The sequence below is a fragment of the Trematomus bernacchii genome, unplaced genomic scaffold, assembly GCF_902827165.1.
Source record: "Trematomus bernacchii unplaced genomic scaffold, fTreBer1.1, whole genome shotgun sequence".
Lineage (NCBI taxonomy): Eukaryota > Metazoa > Chordata > Actinopteri > Perciformes > Nototheniidae > Trematomus > Trematomus bernacchii.
The window spans coordinates 11,308,115-11,328,280 of NW_022987851.1; the positions used below are offsets into that span (position 1 = coordinate 11,308,115).

General features: G+C 38.0%; 1 protein-coding gene across 1 annotated transcript; it reads right to left on the minus strand.

The window, feature by feature from the left end:
- Positions 1 to 7,370: 7,370 nt before the first annotated feature.
- LOC117469031 (extracellular calcium-sensing receptor-like) lies at positions 7,371 to 16,739 on the minus strand. Its single transcript, XM_034113423.1, has 10 exons — positions 16,718 to 16,739; positions 15,575 to 15,746; positions 15,008 to 15,302; positions 14,778 to 14,864; positions 14,284 to 14,553; positions 13,691 to 13,897; positions 9,277 to 9,555; positions 8,699 to 8,926; positions 8,467 to 8,590; positions 7,371 to 8,290 (listed from the first exon to the last, which is right to left on the minus strand). Exons 1-10 carry the CDS (start codon positions 16,737 to 16,739, stop codon positions 7,371 to 7,373), a joined length of 2,604 nt encoding a protein of 867 aa, XP_033969314.1.
- Positions 16,740 to 20,166: the final 3,427 nt, after the last annotated feature.

The window sequence follows — 20,166 nt, forward strand, 5'->3', positions numbered from 1 at the left end:
GTGATGCCCGGGAAGCGAAGACCCGGCGGAAACAGCTGGTCTGGTTCACTAAAATGTCCGTGTACAGTATATCTGGTACTAATGTATAGCGGATCTTTGTTAAGATCCATATGTCAGTAGAGATGGGATGGCAGAAGGTGCTATATATATATATATATATATATATATATATATATAATTCCAAAGCTGGTAAAGACCTTTCAAATTTAGCAATAATAGTCATATAAGAAAAGTACTGATTTGTTCTTGAATCAACTTTTTTATGGAACATGTTTTATGTAATTTTATTTCATTTTAAATAAAATGAAAGACATTCACAGTTAATGTAATTAGATATACATTATTAATGCCATACATTTTTAAATGTAATTAGATATACATTATTAATGCCATACATTTTTGCATAAATATTTATTCAGTATGATAGCTGTCTAACAGAAGTTAAATCCATTTCTCACTTATTCTGACAATATACTTAACCCCAAATAAAAGAACCCAATAAAAATAGTTGTTAAATAATAGTGAAGTCACGTTGTAATAACAATAACTCATCTCTCTCGGTTTTTTTTGTTTTCTTTGTGTGCTTTGCCAAAAGCCACTGTGTCAAGTGTCCTAGTTGGGTTACCGTAACGAACAGCAGCCGGCTCTCGATTTTTAATCCTAATTTAATCGTTTATGTTCGCCGAATTGACATGAAATCACTGACAAATATGAATATACTGTATTCAACTTCATTAAAATGTTATTAACGTGCCTAAACTCAGTAATTCACTAAAAATTACTGATCCCTCTGCGTCGCGGAGGGATCTTGATCCCTGGGTGTTATTTTTCCCCATAATGACCAAGTCGCTGCAAATTATCCCGCTTATTACATGGCCACATTCTCAACAAAGTAACGACATGACTCCCAATATTAATTAAAATGCTTTTATGGATTTAGAAAATATTTTTATTGATTTAAAACATAGTTCTATGTATTGATTTAAATTTACATGCATCCGCTAAGAAAAATAGTCCGTTGTTACCGTTTTTTAAACAGTCAGAATGAAACGGCAGCTCTCAGCTGTGTGTTCACACTCCTAACTCTGATCTTTCTTTTCCAACAGTTAAGTTAACTGTAGGTTACTCTGAGTGACAAGCTTACAGTTAGTGAAGTAACACTTTTTTTTTGTGAGTCACGACCTCGCTGTTTCATTCTAACATAACGCTCCAAATATGACTGTTTCCACTCGGACTTCAATACAGCAACACCATTGTTTGGTTTCCATGGTAGCGTGTCTCTTTAGTAGCGTGCACTCCTTTCCTGTAAATTACAGGTCCAGCCAGGCAAAACAGTAATATGAAATATGAACGTTAGTTTTTAACTGAAATGATCAAATAAAGTCAAAATGTCACAGTGTTTACAAACATTGACCATACCGTTCACCAGCCCCCCACCCCACTCTTTGTTTAAAACGAATTGGCCATCGGAATGTGTGTGTCCCAACCCCCCCCTGTGATATCTCTTCACAGGGGGGAGAGAGTTAGACGCTCGTGAATTGTCAACGGGGGGGGGGCCTCTCTGCACGGAGGAGCCGCGGAGAAGTGAATCACAGTGATCTGCTATTTTAAAGTAAATTCAACACATATCGACCCTAAATATAGCATATATTAAGAACGAGAAAGTGTTAACATCGTTTTTTGTAAACATATGACCAATGTGCGAGGGTGATGACATCAGAGCATCGTCCTATGGGCTTAGCCCCGGACAGGTACAACAGGTATTCACTCAGAGGGGGGTAGTTATCCATTTACATGTCAAAAAGCAACATACAGTAGGCGGGTGGGGGATGGTGAACGTTTACATTTCTCTACAGCAGTGGTTCCCAAACTTTTTGTGCCCAAGGCACACCAAAGGACAAGTAAAAATCTCAAGGCACACCTATTGTGCGAAATAGCCCTTATAACACGTGTTATCACTCATATCATGTAAAATATCTGTAAATGTGCATAATTATTTACTAATGCCAAATAAAATGTATAGATAGAACAATCAGTGGTTCAAGTTAGTATATTCCTCAGTGTAACATATCCACTAGTTGCAAAGCTTAAACATTTTTATATATTTTTTTATTTTAAGGGAAAGGATGTTTTCACTACTCAGTTTGTCAACTATGTTACGGACAAACTTGATGTCATTACAATCATTTGATTAAGTCCTGCACTTCAAGTAAAATCAAATTTGAAAGGCTCTTGAGTCTATTCTACCATATATCCAAAGATTTTTTAAAGTTTAAAAAATAATTGTATTAAAGTTTTGTTTTTTCATGTGATATGTTCAGCACTGTCATTAAGTTTAGTGATATTTTGTATTATAAAACTACCATACAGGTCATTTTGATAGTTTTAAGAGATGTCATGTAAAACTCCAACCTGTGTAGATATACATTATACTATAAAGGATATCAGAAGCACTATTTTAGATATTTTAAATTTGAAAAAATGAGGTGCAACATAGTTGACAATGAAAGTCAAACATTTGACGCAAATAACATAGTTGACTGGACACATTATTAACCATCAGCACTATGTTAATTTCAAGGCAGAAGTGCAAAATTCCATTGATAATGATGTGTAATGACGTCTACATGTCGTACAAATTGTCAACTAGGTTACCTGTCAACTAAGTTACTACAGTTATTACAGTACTGGGTAACTCAGTTGACAGGTAACCTAGTTGACAATTTCCCTATTTTGACCCATCATTTCAATGGTAGGCCTTGCCTGGATGACCACATGTCATTTTCTTGAACAGGTTAACATCACATTTGCACATATAATTGAATTAAAATCATTAAACAATTGTAAACCATAACAATGTACGTAACATTGTTGATTGTCAATGAGTATATTAATTGACCATGTGCTATTATACATAAAATATTGTAAAAATGTAGAGGACAATCACCACAGTGTGTTCAACATGTCTGCCAAAGAGGAACATGGCATCATGTGATGCTGGTGACATGGTATTGGGACAAACAATTTTTGAGTTAAAGGGGGAAGTTCTGTTAGTAACATAGTTGACAGAACTTTTGCGGACATTCATATATTAAGATATTTAAATTATTTAAAGGGGGAAATCAATTAAAAATATGTTATTATTCTTTAGTATTTAGACTTTTGAAATAAATGAATCATTTTTTAAATTTGCTTTAATGGTTTTTATTCATTATTTTGAATCCAAGACACCCTCAACTGAAAAACGGACATAGCAAAAACTGACAATTTAAGAACATCATGACACATTTCAAGCTAAATAAAGCATAGGATGCACATAATGTTTGTGTGATATTATAACATGCTTTCCAATAATAGGCAAAATATGATATTTTTGAAGAAAATAGTTAGAATAATTATAATTATCATCAATGGACATCAATGGACATTGGAATGTACCCTAAATTGTAGAATCACTCAGCAGTTACATACACCAAACCTTCCAGTTATATTCCTATCAATATTATGAAGGCTTTTACAGAAGGGTTTGGTCATATATAATTCATAGCCTGAATTATATAACATTTTATACCTAAAAACATGGTGAAAATTGATATTTTAGGGCTGTTGACAGTATTTTCTGATTTATGGAGTGATACAAAGAGATATCCAAAATCCCTTCTGTAAAAGCCTTAGATACTAATATGACTACAAAATGAAACAATAATTTTGATCCTGGCTTTATCCAAAGTTCAGATTTCGGTTCCTGAAATGTGTTAAAATATGCGCATATTTCATGAGATAATGGTTCATTTGGATATTTAAACATGCTATTTCAGAAAACTTGTAATACAAAAAACAATTGCCTTATTGTAAGTAATTAACTGGAGAAATATTTAGCTGATATCTTTAAGTTAAAAATACCCTATTCACCTGGGGTGTCTCGCCTTAATTAGATGTTTGATAAGTGCAGATCACATAGTAAAACACGTACACAGATACATTATTTTGTATTTTTATTAAATTCGACAATGTCAATTTCACTTTCCACTATGTCCACCGTTGTTTTTCACAACCAATGGCAGAACTTTATTGAGGCCTGTAATTAGTCAACTACAGGTCTCTTGAGTCAGTCTTTTTCTTCCAAAAAGCTTGTGACAAGATGTTATTGCTCTTGGGGCATTAAAAACAAGATTTTAACTTTAGTTTTTTATATAATATCTGCATTTTCTATTGTGAAAAACTAAGTCTTAGTTATTTAATATATAGCGCCATCTCCTGGTTAAACCCTGAAATTGGAGAATAGTGGGAGGGCCTAACATTCCTGAATACTGGTCTTTGGCAGGCAACTGGCTGGCAACTGGCTGGCAGTCGGCAGGAAGCTGTATGCTGGGGTCCAAAATAAGAGGCTCCATCTGTAGACACATGCATTTCCTAACATTCGGTCTACCTACGCTGTAAAACGTATTATCTCTTCGATTTACACACGGCATCTATTGCACGTCTGTCCGTCCTGGGAGAGGGATTCCTCCTCTGTCAACACACTCTCACTCCCTAAGCGTCCAGGAGCGACGCTTGGTCAGGGTCCCGTGGCGTCCAGTTGTGATGCGCCGAGGCTCCTTCAGCTTCATAAACGGACGCAATGAGCTTTCAACTGATTGCAATGTATTCCCATCGGTGGCGGTATTTGACGCTTAGGGAAGCATGGCATTCGTTTGTGTCGGAGGCTGTCCATTCCCATTGGATAACGGAGAATTGTACACCCGGAAGTAAGTATTCCCCTTACTGTCGATTGATTTGACAGTGATATCTCCACTACTCATCAACTCCAAAACACCAGATTATCCTTGTTAATTAAACAACATTGATAGGTTTTAGTGTGTGTACAATGTTTTTGTCATGTTTTCCCCTTCAATTCTGAGAAACAAGTCGTTTTCTATGAGTTTTGGATGGCCGAAGACATTACATTACCCACAATCCTCTGTAGCAACCATAGACTGTATAAAAAAATTAAATAATACGTTATTCCGAGTGTGCTTGCTTTTCTCTTCAAAAACACCAGATTATCTTTGTTAATTAAACGACATTGATCACAATACACATTGCTACCTGGAGAACAGCTCTCACTGCACTTGGACTGGGGTGTCTGTCAGGATTGTAAATGTTATAGAACAGTTATTCAACACTTTTTGATTGTGTTATTGTGTGTCATAAAGTACCAAGATAAAAAGAAAAAACAATAAACAGGATTAACCTGTTTGAAGACAAAGCTCCAGAAGATGTTTTCTTCATCAAGTGTGAGTTCTTCACCTTTGGAGGCAGACGTCTTAACAACACCCACATTCTGAACATTTATTTTTCCATCAGGGAGCCACTGCCAGTTCATGATGTCATATATTGGTAAGGCATCACCATTCTCATCAAATGATACTTGATCCCCAAATGTTGTTGTAAAGTTGACCTTTTCCAAGTAATGTATAAGCTACACAGGGATACAACACAGATATACAATTTGAGAAGGTGAGACAAAACCTTTACTGTTGTTGATTTTGCATAAGTATTGTGATGTTCACATGACATTGATAGGTTTTAGTGTGTGTACAATGCAGCACTTTGGCTCGACCAAAAATCGTTTATAAATGTGCTATATAAATAAAACTTGATATAAAGTATACATTGCATGTTACACAATGTAAATAGTTAATTTATATACAGTATATATATGTTAAGAGCATATTTATTTGACTAATCAGACAAGTTGAAAATATTTTTACATTTTAACAAAGAATTATATCATTTCAAATACACATTATAACAATACTAACGATTTTTAACATGTATTTCATAATTCAAAAGTATCTTTAGAATTTCATGAAAGATTATTTCTTGTGTTTACATTCTGCACAGTAAGATTTTCTTCCTCAGTATAAATAACGCATCATTTGTACAGATGTGTGAAACGTACCCTTTTCAGCTGAGCTGTTGTGGCTCTGGATAATGTCTGCAGAGGAAAGACAGATATGTGTAGTGCACCTAAAACAGCCCTACTATAACCACATAACAAGGTTTTTGCATTTCATTAAGATTAAGGATGAGGGACAACAAAGAAAAAGGAGAACAAAAAGACAAGGTCGATACACATGAAAATGATGTGTCTAATGGCCTCCCCGCTCACATCTGATTCTATTCTTCATATAAGATTACTTAATTTTATAGGCAGGGATATTGTATGTTGTGCCACCCATCAGGGAACAGACTGGGGGAAGGACAAAGTACACCTTTTAATTAATTATGTTAAGTTAAAGTTTAATAAAGTAAACTTTACAATAAATGCTATGTCATATCAGCAAATATCCCATTTGTTTCAGCAAATAAGTCTATAATATATATATATATTTTATTTTGTATTCTTAAGTTTTCTTCATGGAATAATGAACACACCAATATCAGTGTTTTTTTTATGAAAGCAACATAGAGAAGCTAGAACATGCAATAATATAAAGGGTTTAAATCAAGGAATAATAGTTGAACAATCCATTCGTGTATATGCACATGATATTTAATCTGTTCGTCTCAAATGCAAAAATGCTAAATATGATAAAGGAAAGGTGTACAATTCAGATGGTAAAGTAAGAGCAACCTAGGCTGAGTTATGATTCTTTGCTTAGACAATGGTCTTTACATCAAACTGTCATATATTTGCTTGTGTTATTGTATTAAAACACAGGGAATGAAGGGAATAATAAAGGAATAATCAGTTTTACCCAGACATTTCATTATTTATTCTAGAAATAGATTACATATTTAAGTCCTCAGGCAACACCACATGGGTATTTTCAATAACATACCAATTACAATGGCCTTTGGTCCACACCCAAACAGCTTCTAAGTTCATTGAACATTAAGCTTATGTAAAACTACCAAGGTGACGATTTTCAGGAACTTCATTTTCAATGTGAATGTGTGGACAGGGAGAACAGAGTTTTTGGCTTGTAATGTCATTTATTGCCTCCTTCGAGGTGTCACAAAGGAGGCGGCATTTCATGTTATAGCTGATAAAGCCATAATAGAGCTGGTTCTAACCTTGTTATTTTTTTACATGTTAACACATAAATGCACAGTGTCTATTCCAATACATTGAGAAACAGTGGGGTCACTGATACATTGTACACTGATGTCACATGGCCAGTACACAAATGTGGCTGCCAACGCCATTGGTTATTGACCCGTTGTGTTTTTGACCCGTTATGTTGTCAAACCCTAATTACCGCTTCATTGTGTTGTCACTTTTAAAGTGCTTGTGTGAACAAGGTTTCTTTTTCGACAAAGGAAAGAAAACGTTAAACCTGTTTATATGTAAGCCAGACCATTTTATATATTTATTGTTTGTGCTACATTTCCATCTTGGTTAATCCACGACCCATGATAGCTTTCTTTGTGTTCCTCTCTGGTCTCAGCAGTATAATGTAACATTTGGGACCAAACAGTGCCATCAAGAGGCCAAAACTGGAGGCCAGGATGGCAAATACTTCTACGGCATCTGCATATTTGCCTGGGGAGTTTATGTAAGCAGGAACAAAGGCCACCCACACAGCACAGAAGATCAGCATGCTAAAAGTGATGAGTTTGGCCTCATTGAAGCTATCTGGAAGATTCCTTGCCATAAATGCTAACAGGAAACTAAGTATAGCAAGTAATCCAATATAACCCATTAACACTGCAAATCCAACTGTGGACCCGACTACACACTCATACACTATTTTGTCATTGTAGTATTGAGTGTTTTTTTGAGGCACTGGTGAAGAAGAGACAAGCCAAGCAGTACAAATCACTGCCTGAATGGATGTAAGAAGCAAAACTGTCCCTCTCTGCTGTCCAGCACCAAACCACTTCAGACTGGCTCCACCTCCTGGCTTGGAGGCCTTGAACACAGCTAGAACCACCATGGTTTTAACAAGAATACAAGAGATACAAAGTACAAAGCTTATCCCAAATGCTGCATGTCTCAATTGACATGTCCACAGTCTGGGATGGCCGATAAACAGCAGTGAACACAGGAAACATAGCTTAAGTGATGCTAAGAGCAGGAAACTTAGTTCTGAATTGTTGGCGCGTACCATGGGTGTGCTACGGTGATGGATAAAGATTCCTACGACAACAGCACAGATAAATGTGCCGAGTAAAGAGGCGGTTGTCAAGCAGATACCAAGAGGCTCTTCATAAGTGAGGAACTCTGTTTTTTTAGGAACACAGTGGTCACGCTGGGGGCTGGACCAGAAGTCCTCTGGACAACTGCTGCACTCCATGGAGTCTGTAAAAATAAGGGAATAGCGAACACTGACAGTTAAGTTCAATGGGCCACTAATGCCCAAAACGTTATTGCTCGCCATGCAGTGGTGGACATGTGCTTTTTTTTACACTTGGGCATCAAGAAAGAGACAAATGTATAATCGCTGGTTTAGGATGTCGTTTTATAATGATACCAACCAGTTTCATTGCTGTACTTTCCCTCAGAACAAGCGACACAGTCATAACAGCAAACAGGCTGTCCCTTTTTTCTGGTCATGCGGCTACCTGGAGAACAGCTCTCACTGCACTTGGACTGGGGTGTCTGTCAGGATTGTAAATGTTATAGAACAGTTATTCAACACTTTTTGATTGTGTTATTGTGTGTCATAAAGTACCAAGATAAAAAGAAAAAACAATAAACAGGATTAACCTGTTTGAAGACAAAGCTCCAGAAGATGTTTTCTTCATCAAGTGTGAGTTCTTCACCTTTGGAGGCAGACTTCTTAACAACACCCACATTCTGAACATTTATTTTTCCATCAGGGAGCCACTGCCAGTTCATGATGTCATATATTGGTAAGGCATCACCATTCTCATCAAATGATACTTGATCCCCAAATGTTGTTGTAAAGTTGACCTTTTCCAAGTAATGTATAAGCTACACAGGGATACAATACAGACATACAATTTGAGAAGGTGAGACAAAACCTTTACTGTTGTTGATTTTGCATAAGTATTGTGATGTTCTGTATGATATATTGTGGATTTAGTCATGCTGGTCTACAAGTATTATAGTCAAAAACATCAACCACTTTTGCGATTAAATAATTACGTTTGTCATAAGAAATAGAGCTTTATTTTGTCTTGTAACTTCTATGATTAAATATGTCGTCCTCTACTCAAAGACAATCAGGAGAGTATGTCTTATTTTCCTATTTCATTGAGTAACTCAAGATGAAGCAGGAGATTAAAAAAACTAAACAGGTGTAGTGCAAACTGATATCACACCTGCCATGGCTCCAGTGTTTGCAAAGCATCACAGCTGTGCCACACACTGAAAGGCCCTCTCCCTGGCACACAGCGCAGCATATCATCAAGGGCATATGCCAGGGAATACACAGCCTTGTAGATATTGTATTCTGTCCTGAGGTTTGAAACATCCAAAAACTCAGTCTCCACACTTGCTAGATCTTCCTGCCCAGTGCATAGAGCTCCCCCAGCTTCCACCCAACCTGCTGGAGGTGGTGCAAATTTACACCGAAATGTGTATTCCCAAAACTGACTTACCTGAAATGTAATAAAAACAAAGTATTAACAGAAATAGCAATTATAATTATTGAATTTACAGAAATGATTGTAAGGTAACACTCTTACCATTCTATTCCTATGATTGTTTGACTTGTCAGGACTTGTTTTTAATAGAAAATCCCTGAGCCCTGATATTTCTCCTCGACGGATGGCAATGCCCAGGGTGCCACCCAGGTACGGCATGAGGCGGGGGGTCTGGAGCACAGCTGCTGTAGTCCAGGCTTCACTGGCCATCCACTGCAGGCCTGTCATATTCTGCCTCACCACCTGTAATATATATATCTTATTTAATCTAATTTTTCAGACTGATGTATAAATAACATAGCTTACTTAATAGGAATTAATACTTAAACTACTACAAATTACATTTAAAGCAGACATTTTAGATGGGTAGATGAAAAATAGATAGAGATATAGATTGATACTGCAAATACCTCTTCCATTAGTTGAATCATGTGGATCTGATGTGCAAACACAATGACCACACGAGCGGTTGATTTCTTAATTAAATGGACAATCCTCTTAAGTTCAGCTGGGTTGTCACCCCAGGGCAAAATCTCAGAGTAGGCCAGACAACCTCCAATAGACTCAGTTAAGTCAGATTGGAAGGATCGGGCAACATGGCGGCCATAATCATCATCACTGACCAGCAGACCGGCCCAAGTCCAGCCAAAGTGTTTCATAATCTGAAACATAGCACGCACCTGAATAAAAATAGAGCACAGGGATACCTGTTCATGTCTCACAATAAAAGAAGAAGATTTTTACCACGACACTTATTTTCTATATCAACGTAGTTATATTAAGGATACACAACGCCAACACAGTACATTTACACAAAATTACAGCTCAGTAAACTCTGTGTAAAACATATGTATTGCATTTCTAGAACATAGTTTGTTTCACCTGGAAAGCATCACTTGGGATTGTTCTGAAGAAGGATGGAAACCTCCGCCTATCACTCAGACAGGAACATGTGGCAAAGTAACTCACCTATAAAGACATACAGTATTCACACAAGTGTGACTTTTAAAAAATTACTTAAAATCAGGGTAAATAAATAAATAATTTCAGCTATTACAAATGAACTGTTTTAAAATATGCATTAAAAATATAACTTCTACCAAATAAAGCCTGAGATTCAATGTAATATTTCCCATCCTTTCATTTTAAAATGTGAAGTATATACACATTTGGTGCATCAAAAGAACAGCTCAAACTTACCATGGGCAATTTGAATAAACCTATCACATCAGATGTGGCGATAGAAAATGTTGACATGGAATCTCCCACAATCCCAAGGACTGGGGGGGGTCCCTAAACAGGTCTCTTGAAGCAGAAACTGCTCCTCTCGACCGCTGGCTAGTGACAATGCAGCACTGAATCCAATTACAAGTGTGGCACAGTTGTCATAAAGACTGTATCCCAGAGACACATTATGTAGCAGGTTGGGGTTTTTGTTGATTTCATCAATAGCATAGGCCATGGTCATGGCACGCCTAAACCCTGGAGGGTCAAAACTAACAAAAACATTTCTAGATTAACCACAGATTGAAAAATCAATATCTAATGATCAGCAAATGTTGTCTACTTCATGTGTTTGAAACTTACCCTTGGCAGCTGAGCTGATTTGGCTCTGACGTGAACGTCGGCTCATGGAAGACAGAGGTGTAGTGGACCTCAAACAGACCACCGAGGATCACATCACCAGCCTTGTGCATCTCATTAAAATTAAACTGTTTCCTTAATTTACAGGAGGAGAAAAGAGAGGAAGACTCAGACAAGAACCAAATCAAGAACAGAAATGTCTCTAGAAATGCCCCCATAATGGCCCTCCTTCCTACACCCATTTGGCTTCATGCAATGTTACCTAATTTTATTAGTAGGGCTAAGTCATGTCTTTGGTCATGCTGGTTTTCGTCATAGTTTCACACCGCCCATCGGGGCACAGGCAGTAGTGTAAGGGCAGGGCATACATATCAAACCAGATTTACAGGCAATGTGATGATGACATTATTTATTTGCTGTATTTTCTGTTAATTTCTTTGTCCGGGGTACTTAATTTGTTTGTTAATTTGAAATGAAATCTGTAATTTTCCATTGAATTTCATATTCATTGTATTAAGTATACGTTATGCTGTTAGAAATGGATGTTGGTCAAGCTCCCACACTTTTTATAAATTAACTGCAAGTACATGAAAACAGCAAAATGTATCCACCCTGTCATGGACAACATTCAAAGATTTAATAGGCCTACATTGTAATTACATAGTGATTATAAAATGTACATTTTCAGAAAGCTATAGACCCTTTCTCCGGTAGATCCGCCCCTGCTTGACCGGTACTTGCTTTTGATCAAAGTCAATGCGAAAAACCCGCACTCACACAGGTAGGCGGAGGTGAAGGGAATGAGCACTTTTACAGCCTTTTTGGCGAGGTGGGGGAACTCGGTCTCCACAGACAGCCAAAAGTGTGCAAGTGACGTTTTCTGCCAGACGCTGTCTCCTCTTTCACTTTAGGTAACTTCGCTAAAAATCGATCCATGTTGCAGCTCGCATAAAGTTAGCTGAAGTTAACTAGCTAGATTTAACTGTTTCTCGTAATTTTTTTCTCACGCTGCGCCTCCCCTGAAGCTCTCTGGCGCCCCCCAGGGGAGGCGTGCCTCACACTTTGAAAACCGCTGGTTTATATGAAACGGGGGGTTACGTATTGTAACCCTAGTTATATAAGCACAGGCGGAGCCCTCTACTGGGACTCTATGGGTACAACTCTCTATCATGCTATGCGGGCATTCACCGAGTTGCATAAACGTAGCCGGCCAATCGGGGCGAGCCTACCTGAATGCGCGCGCAGGCCCACAGTATATAAGGGGGCTACGCCTCCCGACTGTCATCCTACACCCTCTTCAGCGAGCGGCATAGGAAAGACAGGGCCCCCAGGTAGAGTGCTCCGCCTGTGCTTATATAACTAGGGTTACAATACGTAACCCCCTGTTATATATCACACAGGCTCCGCCCTCTACTGGACTCTATGGGTACAGTGGGTGGAGCCCCGATGTATAAACGCCCTGTCGTCCAACAACATCGACCCATCATACTGCCCCTGACCGGCCTTTGGTTAACAGCCACCGCACCCCCACTTCCTCCCATCCGGTTGTGACCGTGGAGAAGTTGGGGCCGCAGCTTGGATAAGGCACACTCACACACGCTTACCTCGTGTAGAGTGTGCGGAAGACTCTGTATGGAGCCTACCGCGCATCATGTTCCCCAGGTCCCTAAGAAGCATGGGAAAAACATAAGTGCACTCTATCCCAGGGGGGGTCAGCCACCTACTGACGCACAGACGACGAGAAGGAGCCAGACATGTCCAAGAGATAAAACGTTATGAAGGGGCCGCCGTGCATATATCCTCCACACTCACGCCGTTGAATAAGGCTGTTGACACAGCCATAGCCCGCGTAGAGTGTGCACGGACCCCAGTGGGGAGGGCTCTCCCCGCCCGTCCATAGGCATGTGTAATGCACTCGCAGAGCCATCCTGTCAGGCGCCTCTTGGAGAGAGCTTTTCCAGCCACACCATCCCCAAAGCACACAAACACTGCTATTCAGTGCGCCTAATGGCAGCCGTGCGCTCTACATAACATGCCAGCTCGTCGCAGGCTTTTGGAGGGCGAGTCGCGTTTAACCCGAAGCTCCGACCGACGCGATCATAAGGCTACAGATAGCAATGAGCTTTGAATAACCAAATATTGATAGCTTAGCTTGGCTTCTGCTCTTAGAGTAGTAGCTTCAGTGCTTGAATTGGGCCGGTACTCACCGGTACGCAGTACCGGGACTTCTGATTTTTACCCATCTGGAACCGTTACTTCTTACTGAGTACCGGCACGGTGCCGGTACGGCGGTACTCAGTACTCCGTAGATGCGTCATGAGGTGCCGCCGCCGCTTTGCCCGCCTCGCCCCCGGAGCAGCAGTCTTCGTCGCCTCAAACAGAAATCTACAGTGAAATGTGTATTCCCAAAACTGATTTACCTGAAACATATACATGTGTTATAAATAATGTCAACATACTTGATTTTCCTTACAAATACCAGATCTGATTCCAATGTTAGACTTACCATGTTATTTCCATAGCTGTTTTTGTGGTTTAGGTCAGGACGTATTTGTAACAGGAAGTCCCTGAACCCTGGTATTTCTCCTCGACGGATGGCAATGCCCAGGGTGCCACCCAGGTACGGCATGAATTGGGGCGTCTGGAGCACAGTTGCTGCAGTCCAGGCTTCACTGGCCATCCACTGCAGACCTGTCATATTCTGCCTAACCACCTGTGCATTGCATTATTTATAATAGATACATTTACTAGCATGACAGAGTTGATGTTAGTGTTGTTTGAGTTAAAGACCTCATGCTAAAACACTACTCACAGTGCTTTTAACATATAAATTGTGTGATAAAATCACTTCAATCTATTTGTTACAAACAATGTTTCACAATTAAAACATTGAATTGCATGATTACATATATATTATTTTGTTAACCTACATTTCCCCCTCACCAAAGCCCACATATTCACACACACACACACACACACACACACACACACACACACACACACACACACACACACACACACACACACACACACACACACACACACACACACACACACACACAACTATATAACAGTATAATTAAGTTATTCAAACCGAACCTCTTCCATCAGATGTATCATGTGACTCTCATGTGCAAACACAATGACCACACGAGCAGTAGATTTCTTCATCACATCCACAATCCTTTTTAGTTCAAATGGATTATTGCCCCAGGGCAGAACCTCCAAGTAGGCCAGACAACCTCCACCAGACTGAGCCAGGTCAGATTGGAAGGATCGGGCAGCGTGGAGTCCATAATCATCATCACTGACCAGCAGACCGGTCCAAGTCCATCCAAAGCGCCTGAGAATCTGAATCATAGCACGCACCTAGGTAAATACACAGTAAAGGGATTATTGCATAAACTGGTATGATCTGCTAAATGTTTCACAATAGACTGTGTTAAATAATCTCCTAAAACCAAACAGCTATATCTATGGCAAAAAAAGAATTTGACAGGTATTACACAAAAGGAATATATTTTTAGCGAGAAATGTATTTCTGTGTGCAGATGCTTTAGTATACATTTCCTTTTTTGCTAATTGATGTTTACCTGGAAAGCATCACTTGGGATCGTCCTAAAAAAGGACGGAAACTTTTGCCAGTTACTCAGGCACGAACATGTGGCAAAATAACTCACCTGTAAAAGACACATGTACATTCTAAATACAAGCCCTTACAAGCTCTCTCAGTTGTTTAAAGGTTTATTATTACATAGTCACAATTCACATTCAATTGAAATGAAAACAAAATGATTAAAGGTTATTATGGTGGAAAACTTACCATAGGTACTCTGTACAAACCTAAGACGGCGGAGATGGCAATAGAACGTGTAGAGGAAGAATCCCCGACAATGCCTATGACTGGAGGGTTTCCTACACAGGTCTCGTTTAACATGAACTGCTCCTCTTGACCACTGGCTAGTGATAAAGCTGCACGAAACCCAATTCCTAGTTTGACACAGTTGTCATAAAGACTGTATCCCAGTGTCACATTAGGCAGCAGGTCAGAGTTTCTGTTGATCTCATCAACAGCAAAGGCCATGGCCTGGGCCTGCCTAAATCCTAGAACATCAAAACTGAGACAAAAAAAAACACTTTTGGAAAGTACAGCCTGAAACCTTTTTGCATAACTACATATACTTTTCACAAACAGTTAAGCCAGTTGAATAGCAACAGTTGCAACAATACTTGAAAACGAAATTGAATAAAAGTATACAATGGAGTGACATGTCTACAATGGCATGAATAAACAATGTCGTAAATTACAGTAATCTCTTAGTATTACATTGTAATAATGGGATTGCTATCCCCATGTTTCTGCTTTTTGTCGTATCCCTGACACACTTACCCATGGCAGATAGGTTGTTGTGGCTTTGAGGTAAAAGACAGGTCAGGAAAAACAGAAAAGAAGTGGATCTCAAACAGACCACCCAGAACCACATCCCCAGCCTTGTGCATCCCATTTAGTCGGAATTGTCCCTGTAAGTGGCAGGTGGTTGAATAAAGAGGGGAGTCCAAAGCTGAAGAAAAGTAGAAATAAAACATGAAATACACAAGTAACTTGAAATCTGAAAAAGGCAACATGACTTTCCTCCTTCTCTGAGCCAGGTCATAAAGTGTTATTGCTGTGTCAACCGTTTTTATTGACTTGCACTATTGTTTAATATTGCACACCACCCATCAGAGCATAAGCAAAGGTAGGGGCAGGGCCTAACATACATTTGATTTTAGATTCATTTTTTATTAAAATTATTATGTCATAATTGTTTGCCGTCTATATATATTAAAGTGAAAATGTGGATTGATGCCTTCCAAAAAAACATCTACTTGCCTTCCTGTAAAAGTCAACATTTCTTCCAGACAGCTCTGCAGCTTGACATCAGTAATAATGTGTGTATATTGTATGTATCAGAAGAGCTACTTCATACTGTGTATAATCCCACATTTGTGTTGATACGCACACCAAATTACACTCATCAAAAGCTCAAATCAGCCTCAGGAATGTCCACTAGATGGTACCATCACACCAAGATATTTAGTGAAATTTTACCTTGCACTGTGTTTGTTAAATGGAGGGTTATTATATCTGGATGGCACCCATAAGAACTTGACAGGTTCATGATCAGTTTTGCAGAATCATGTGTACGACAGGTATCCCTATTGAAACTGTCTGTACAATTTGTATTGTTATCGGCACAGGTGGGAAGTAACTAAGTACATTTACTCAAGTACTGTACTTAAGTACAATTTTGAGATACTGCTACTTTGAACTTTTACTCCACTACAATCCAGAGGTAAATCGTTTACTTTTACTCCACTACATTTATTCTGTACCTTTAGTTACTCTACAGATTTGGATCAATAATGTGAAATATAATCAATACTTAAATAAGACTTTAGTTTTACTTGTAGTACTTTAAGTATATTTTGATGCTAACACTTTTGTACTTTTACTTGAGTAACATTTTGAATACAGGATTTTTACTTGTACCAGTAACAGAATATTCATACATTCTGGTACTTCTACTTTTACCCAAGTACAAGATCTGAGTACCTCTCCCACATCTGGTTAATGATTTGACTTGTTCTGGCCCAAACCCAAGAAAGCATCTAATAGGGGTGCAAAATATGTTGTAATTCCAAAGGTGGGAAGTAGTAGAGTAAATATTCTTTGTTACTGTACTTAAGTAGGTATTTTTCTGGTATCAGTACTGTTGGAGTTTCTACGATCTGAGTTTAGGATTAGCTGAAAAGAGTCCAGGAAGTTTATTTACAAGTTAACAGCGTTTAATAAAACAATGGTACAATGATACAATGAATTTGCAAATGGATAGCCCGGCCGAGCTTGCTCCATCCATGCATGGATGTATAATAAGAACTGGATACAGCGTGGGAGGCGAGGTCTCGTTCTTTCCTATGAGAGCTGCTCATTGGCGCATGAGGACAAAATGGCCCAACTTTTGAGAGAGCGAAACGTCACAGATGACTCGGCATGCCTGGCTTTCAGAGCAGAAGTACCCGTATGTGCCATGGATGTATAATAAGAACTGGATACAGCGTGGGAGGCGGGGCCTCATTCATTCCTATGAGAGTTGCTCATTCGCGCATGATGATAAAATGGCCCAACTTTTGAGAGAGCGAAACGTCACAGATTACCCGGCATGCCTGAGAAGTACCCGTATGTGCTCATAGCGCATGCGCAACTTTAACCATGCCCCCCAAAATGCTCGTTCACATCAAGCACGTCAATTTGCGTACACGTAACAGCACCGCACATTCGTGACAGCATGGTAATGAGTTGTTATTATGATGGATTTGATATTAACGAGGCGGCAGTTAGCAGCTAGCGGCTAGCTAGTAATTATGCTAATTTACACATCAATCGTTATGTACTTTTATATTACGCTGTAACAGGATCTAGTGATATCCAAGCAACAGAGCTTCATTTAGCATGAAAGAATTATTGCACTGTATATATATATATGTATATGTATGTATATATACATATATATATATATACATATATACATATACATATATATATGTATATATGTATATATATACATATATACATATGTATATATGAATATATGTATATATATATGTATATATATACATATATATATATATTTATGTGTATATATATGTATATATATACATATATATATATAGTGCAATAAGCTTCTTAGTGCAATAAGAAGCTACAGGGACGTTAATCTACGTCGGTAATATTAACTTTATTTAATACAACATTTACGGTACAAGATTTAATAATACAGCCCATGTAGTATAATATTTTACAAATGATGAATTACAGCAAACATGTGCAATATATCCATTATTACAGCTCCGTGGGCTGGCAATAAGGCGATATGGGTCCGTTCTTATTGTGCATCCATGGGTAAAGGTAAAACTCATGTAGTGCTGAACACGTAACATGAACGTGCCGGGCGGCGCGGTCCCGTGGGTTAGATACGCGTTCATAATGCAGAGGGAAATAACTCTCAGAATAACGTTATTAGCACATTTTTACAACTTGAGGAACGAATGTTTTTAATAAGGGCTATACAGGTGTTCATACTGGGTAGTTTATTTAGTTTAAAAAAAGTTATCCAACGATTTACAGACCACTCTTTCCCAATGTAAGTCAATGGGAAAAAGTGTTTCCGGGTCCAGCAACCCTCTGAAATGTTTTCCCTAGGCCTGAAAGTGTTACAAATCTACACTTAACATGTATTCCCAAAACACACAATATTTATATATTTCTGCAAACTTCTGTTCCATGTTGTTTTGAAGCACACATCAATTATATCTATATCAAATATATAACAGACACATTACCGCAAGTACAACTGCTCTTGACCCGTTGAATCACGTGGAACTTGTGTGCAAACATCCCGACCACAGCTGTTATAGTCTTTAAATAATGAACAATCCTTGTGAATATATAAAGTATACATTGCATGTTACACAATGCAAATAGTTAATTTATATACCGTATAAATATGTTAAGAACATATTTCTTTGACTAATCAGACAAGTTCAAAAATATTTTCATATTTTAACAAAGTTTTACTTTAAGAATTATATCTTTTCAAATACACAATATAACAATACTAACACTTTTTAAGATGTATTTCATAATTAAACAGAATCTTTAGAATTTCATGAAAGGTTATTTCTTGTGTTTACATTCAGCACAGTAATATTTTCTTCCTCAGTATAAATAACGCATCATTTGTACATCTGATTATATTCTTCATACTGTATAAGATTACTTAATTGTATAGGCAGGGATATTGTATGTTGTGCCACCCATCAGGGAACAGACTGGGGGCAGGACAAAGTACACATTTTAATTAATTATGTTAGTTTAAAACTGTAAACTATAGAATAAATGCTAGGTCATATCAGCAAATACATTATTTGCTTCAGTAAATAAGTCTATAACCATATATTGATTTCTTACATTTTCTCATTGGAATAATGAACACACCAAGTTTATGTTTATAAAAGCCACATAGAGAAGCTAGAACACGCAATAATATATACATGTAGGGTATCAATGTAGGAATAATAAGAAAAAAAAACATTTGTGTATATGCACATGATATTTATTATGTTTTCTCAAATGCAAAATATGATTAAAGATGTACAATTCAGTAAGAGCAACCTAGGCTGAGTTATGATTATTTGCTTAGACAATAGCATCTTCACATCAAACTGTCATATGTTTGCTAGTGTTATTGTATTAAAACACAGGGAAAAAAGGGAATAATAAAGGAATAATCTGTTTTAGCCAGACATTTCATTATTTCTTCTAGAAATAGAAATCAACATGAATCTATACTTATTAAATATGTAAGACCTCAGGCAACACTACATGGGTATTTTCAATAACTTACCAATTAATATGGCCTTTGGTCCACACCCAAACAGCTTCTAAGTTCATTGAACATTAAGCTTATGTAAAACTCAGGTTTTCAGGATCTTCATTTTCAATGTGAATGTGTGGACAGGGAGAACAGAGTTTTTGGCTTGTAATGTCATTTATTGCTTCCTTTGAGGTGTCACAAAGGAGGCGGCATTTAATCTAATAGCTGATAAAACCATAATAGAGCTGGTTCTAACATTGTTATTTTTTAACATGTCAACACATAAATGCACAGTATCTATTCCAATAAAATTGAGAAACAGTGGGGTCACTGATACATTGTACACTGATGTCACATGGCCAGTACACAAATGTGGCTGCCAACGCCATTGGTTATTGACCCGTTGTGTTTTTGACCCGTTATGTTGTCAAACCCTAATTACCGCTTCATTGTGTTGTCACTTTTAAAGTGCTTGTGTGAACAAGATTTCTTTTTCGACAAAGGAAAGAAAACGTTAAACCTGTTTATATGTAAGCCAGACCATTTTATATATTTATTGTTTGTG

Coding starts and splice junctions, on each gene's coding strand:
- LOC117469031 (XM_034113423.1), bottom strand. CDS start 16,739: ATGTATGAATATTCTGTTACTG. Junction 14,865..15,007: donor GTTTGTACAGAGTACCTATG/GTAAGTTTTCCA, acceptor TGTCTTTTACAG/GTGAGTTATTTTGCCACATG. Junction 8,291..8,466: donor AAAGTACAGCAATGAAACTG/GTTGGTATCATT, acceptor TTATTTTTACAG/ACTCCATGGAGTGCAGCAGT.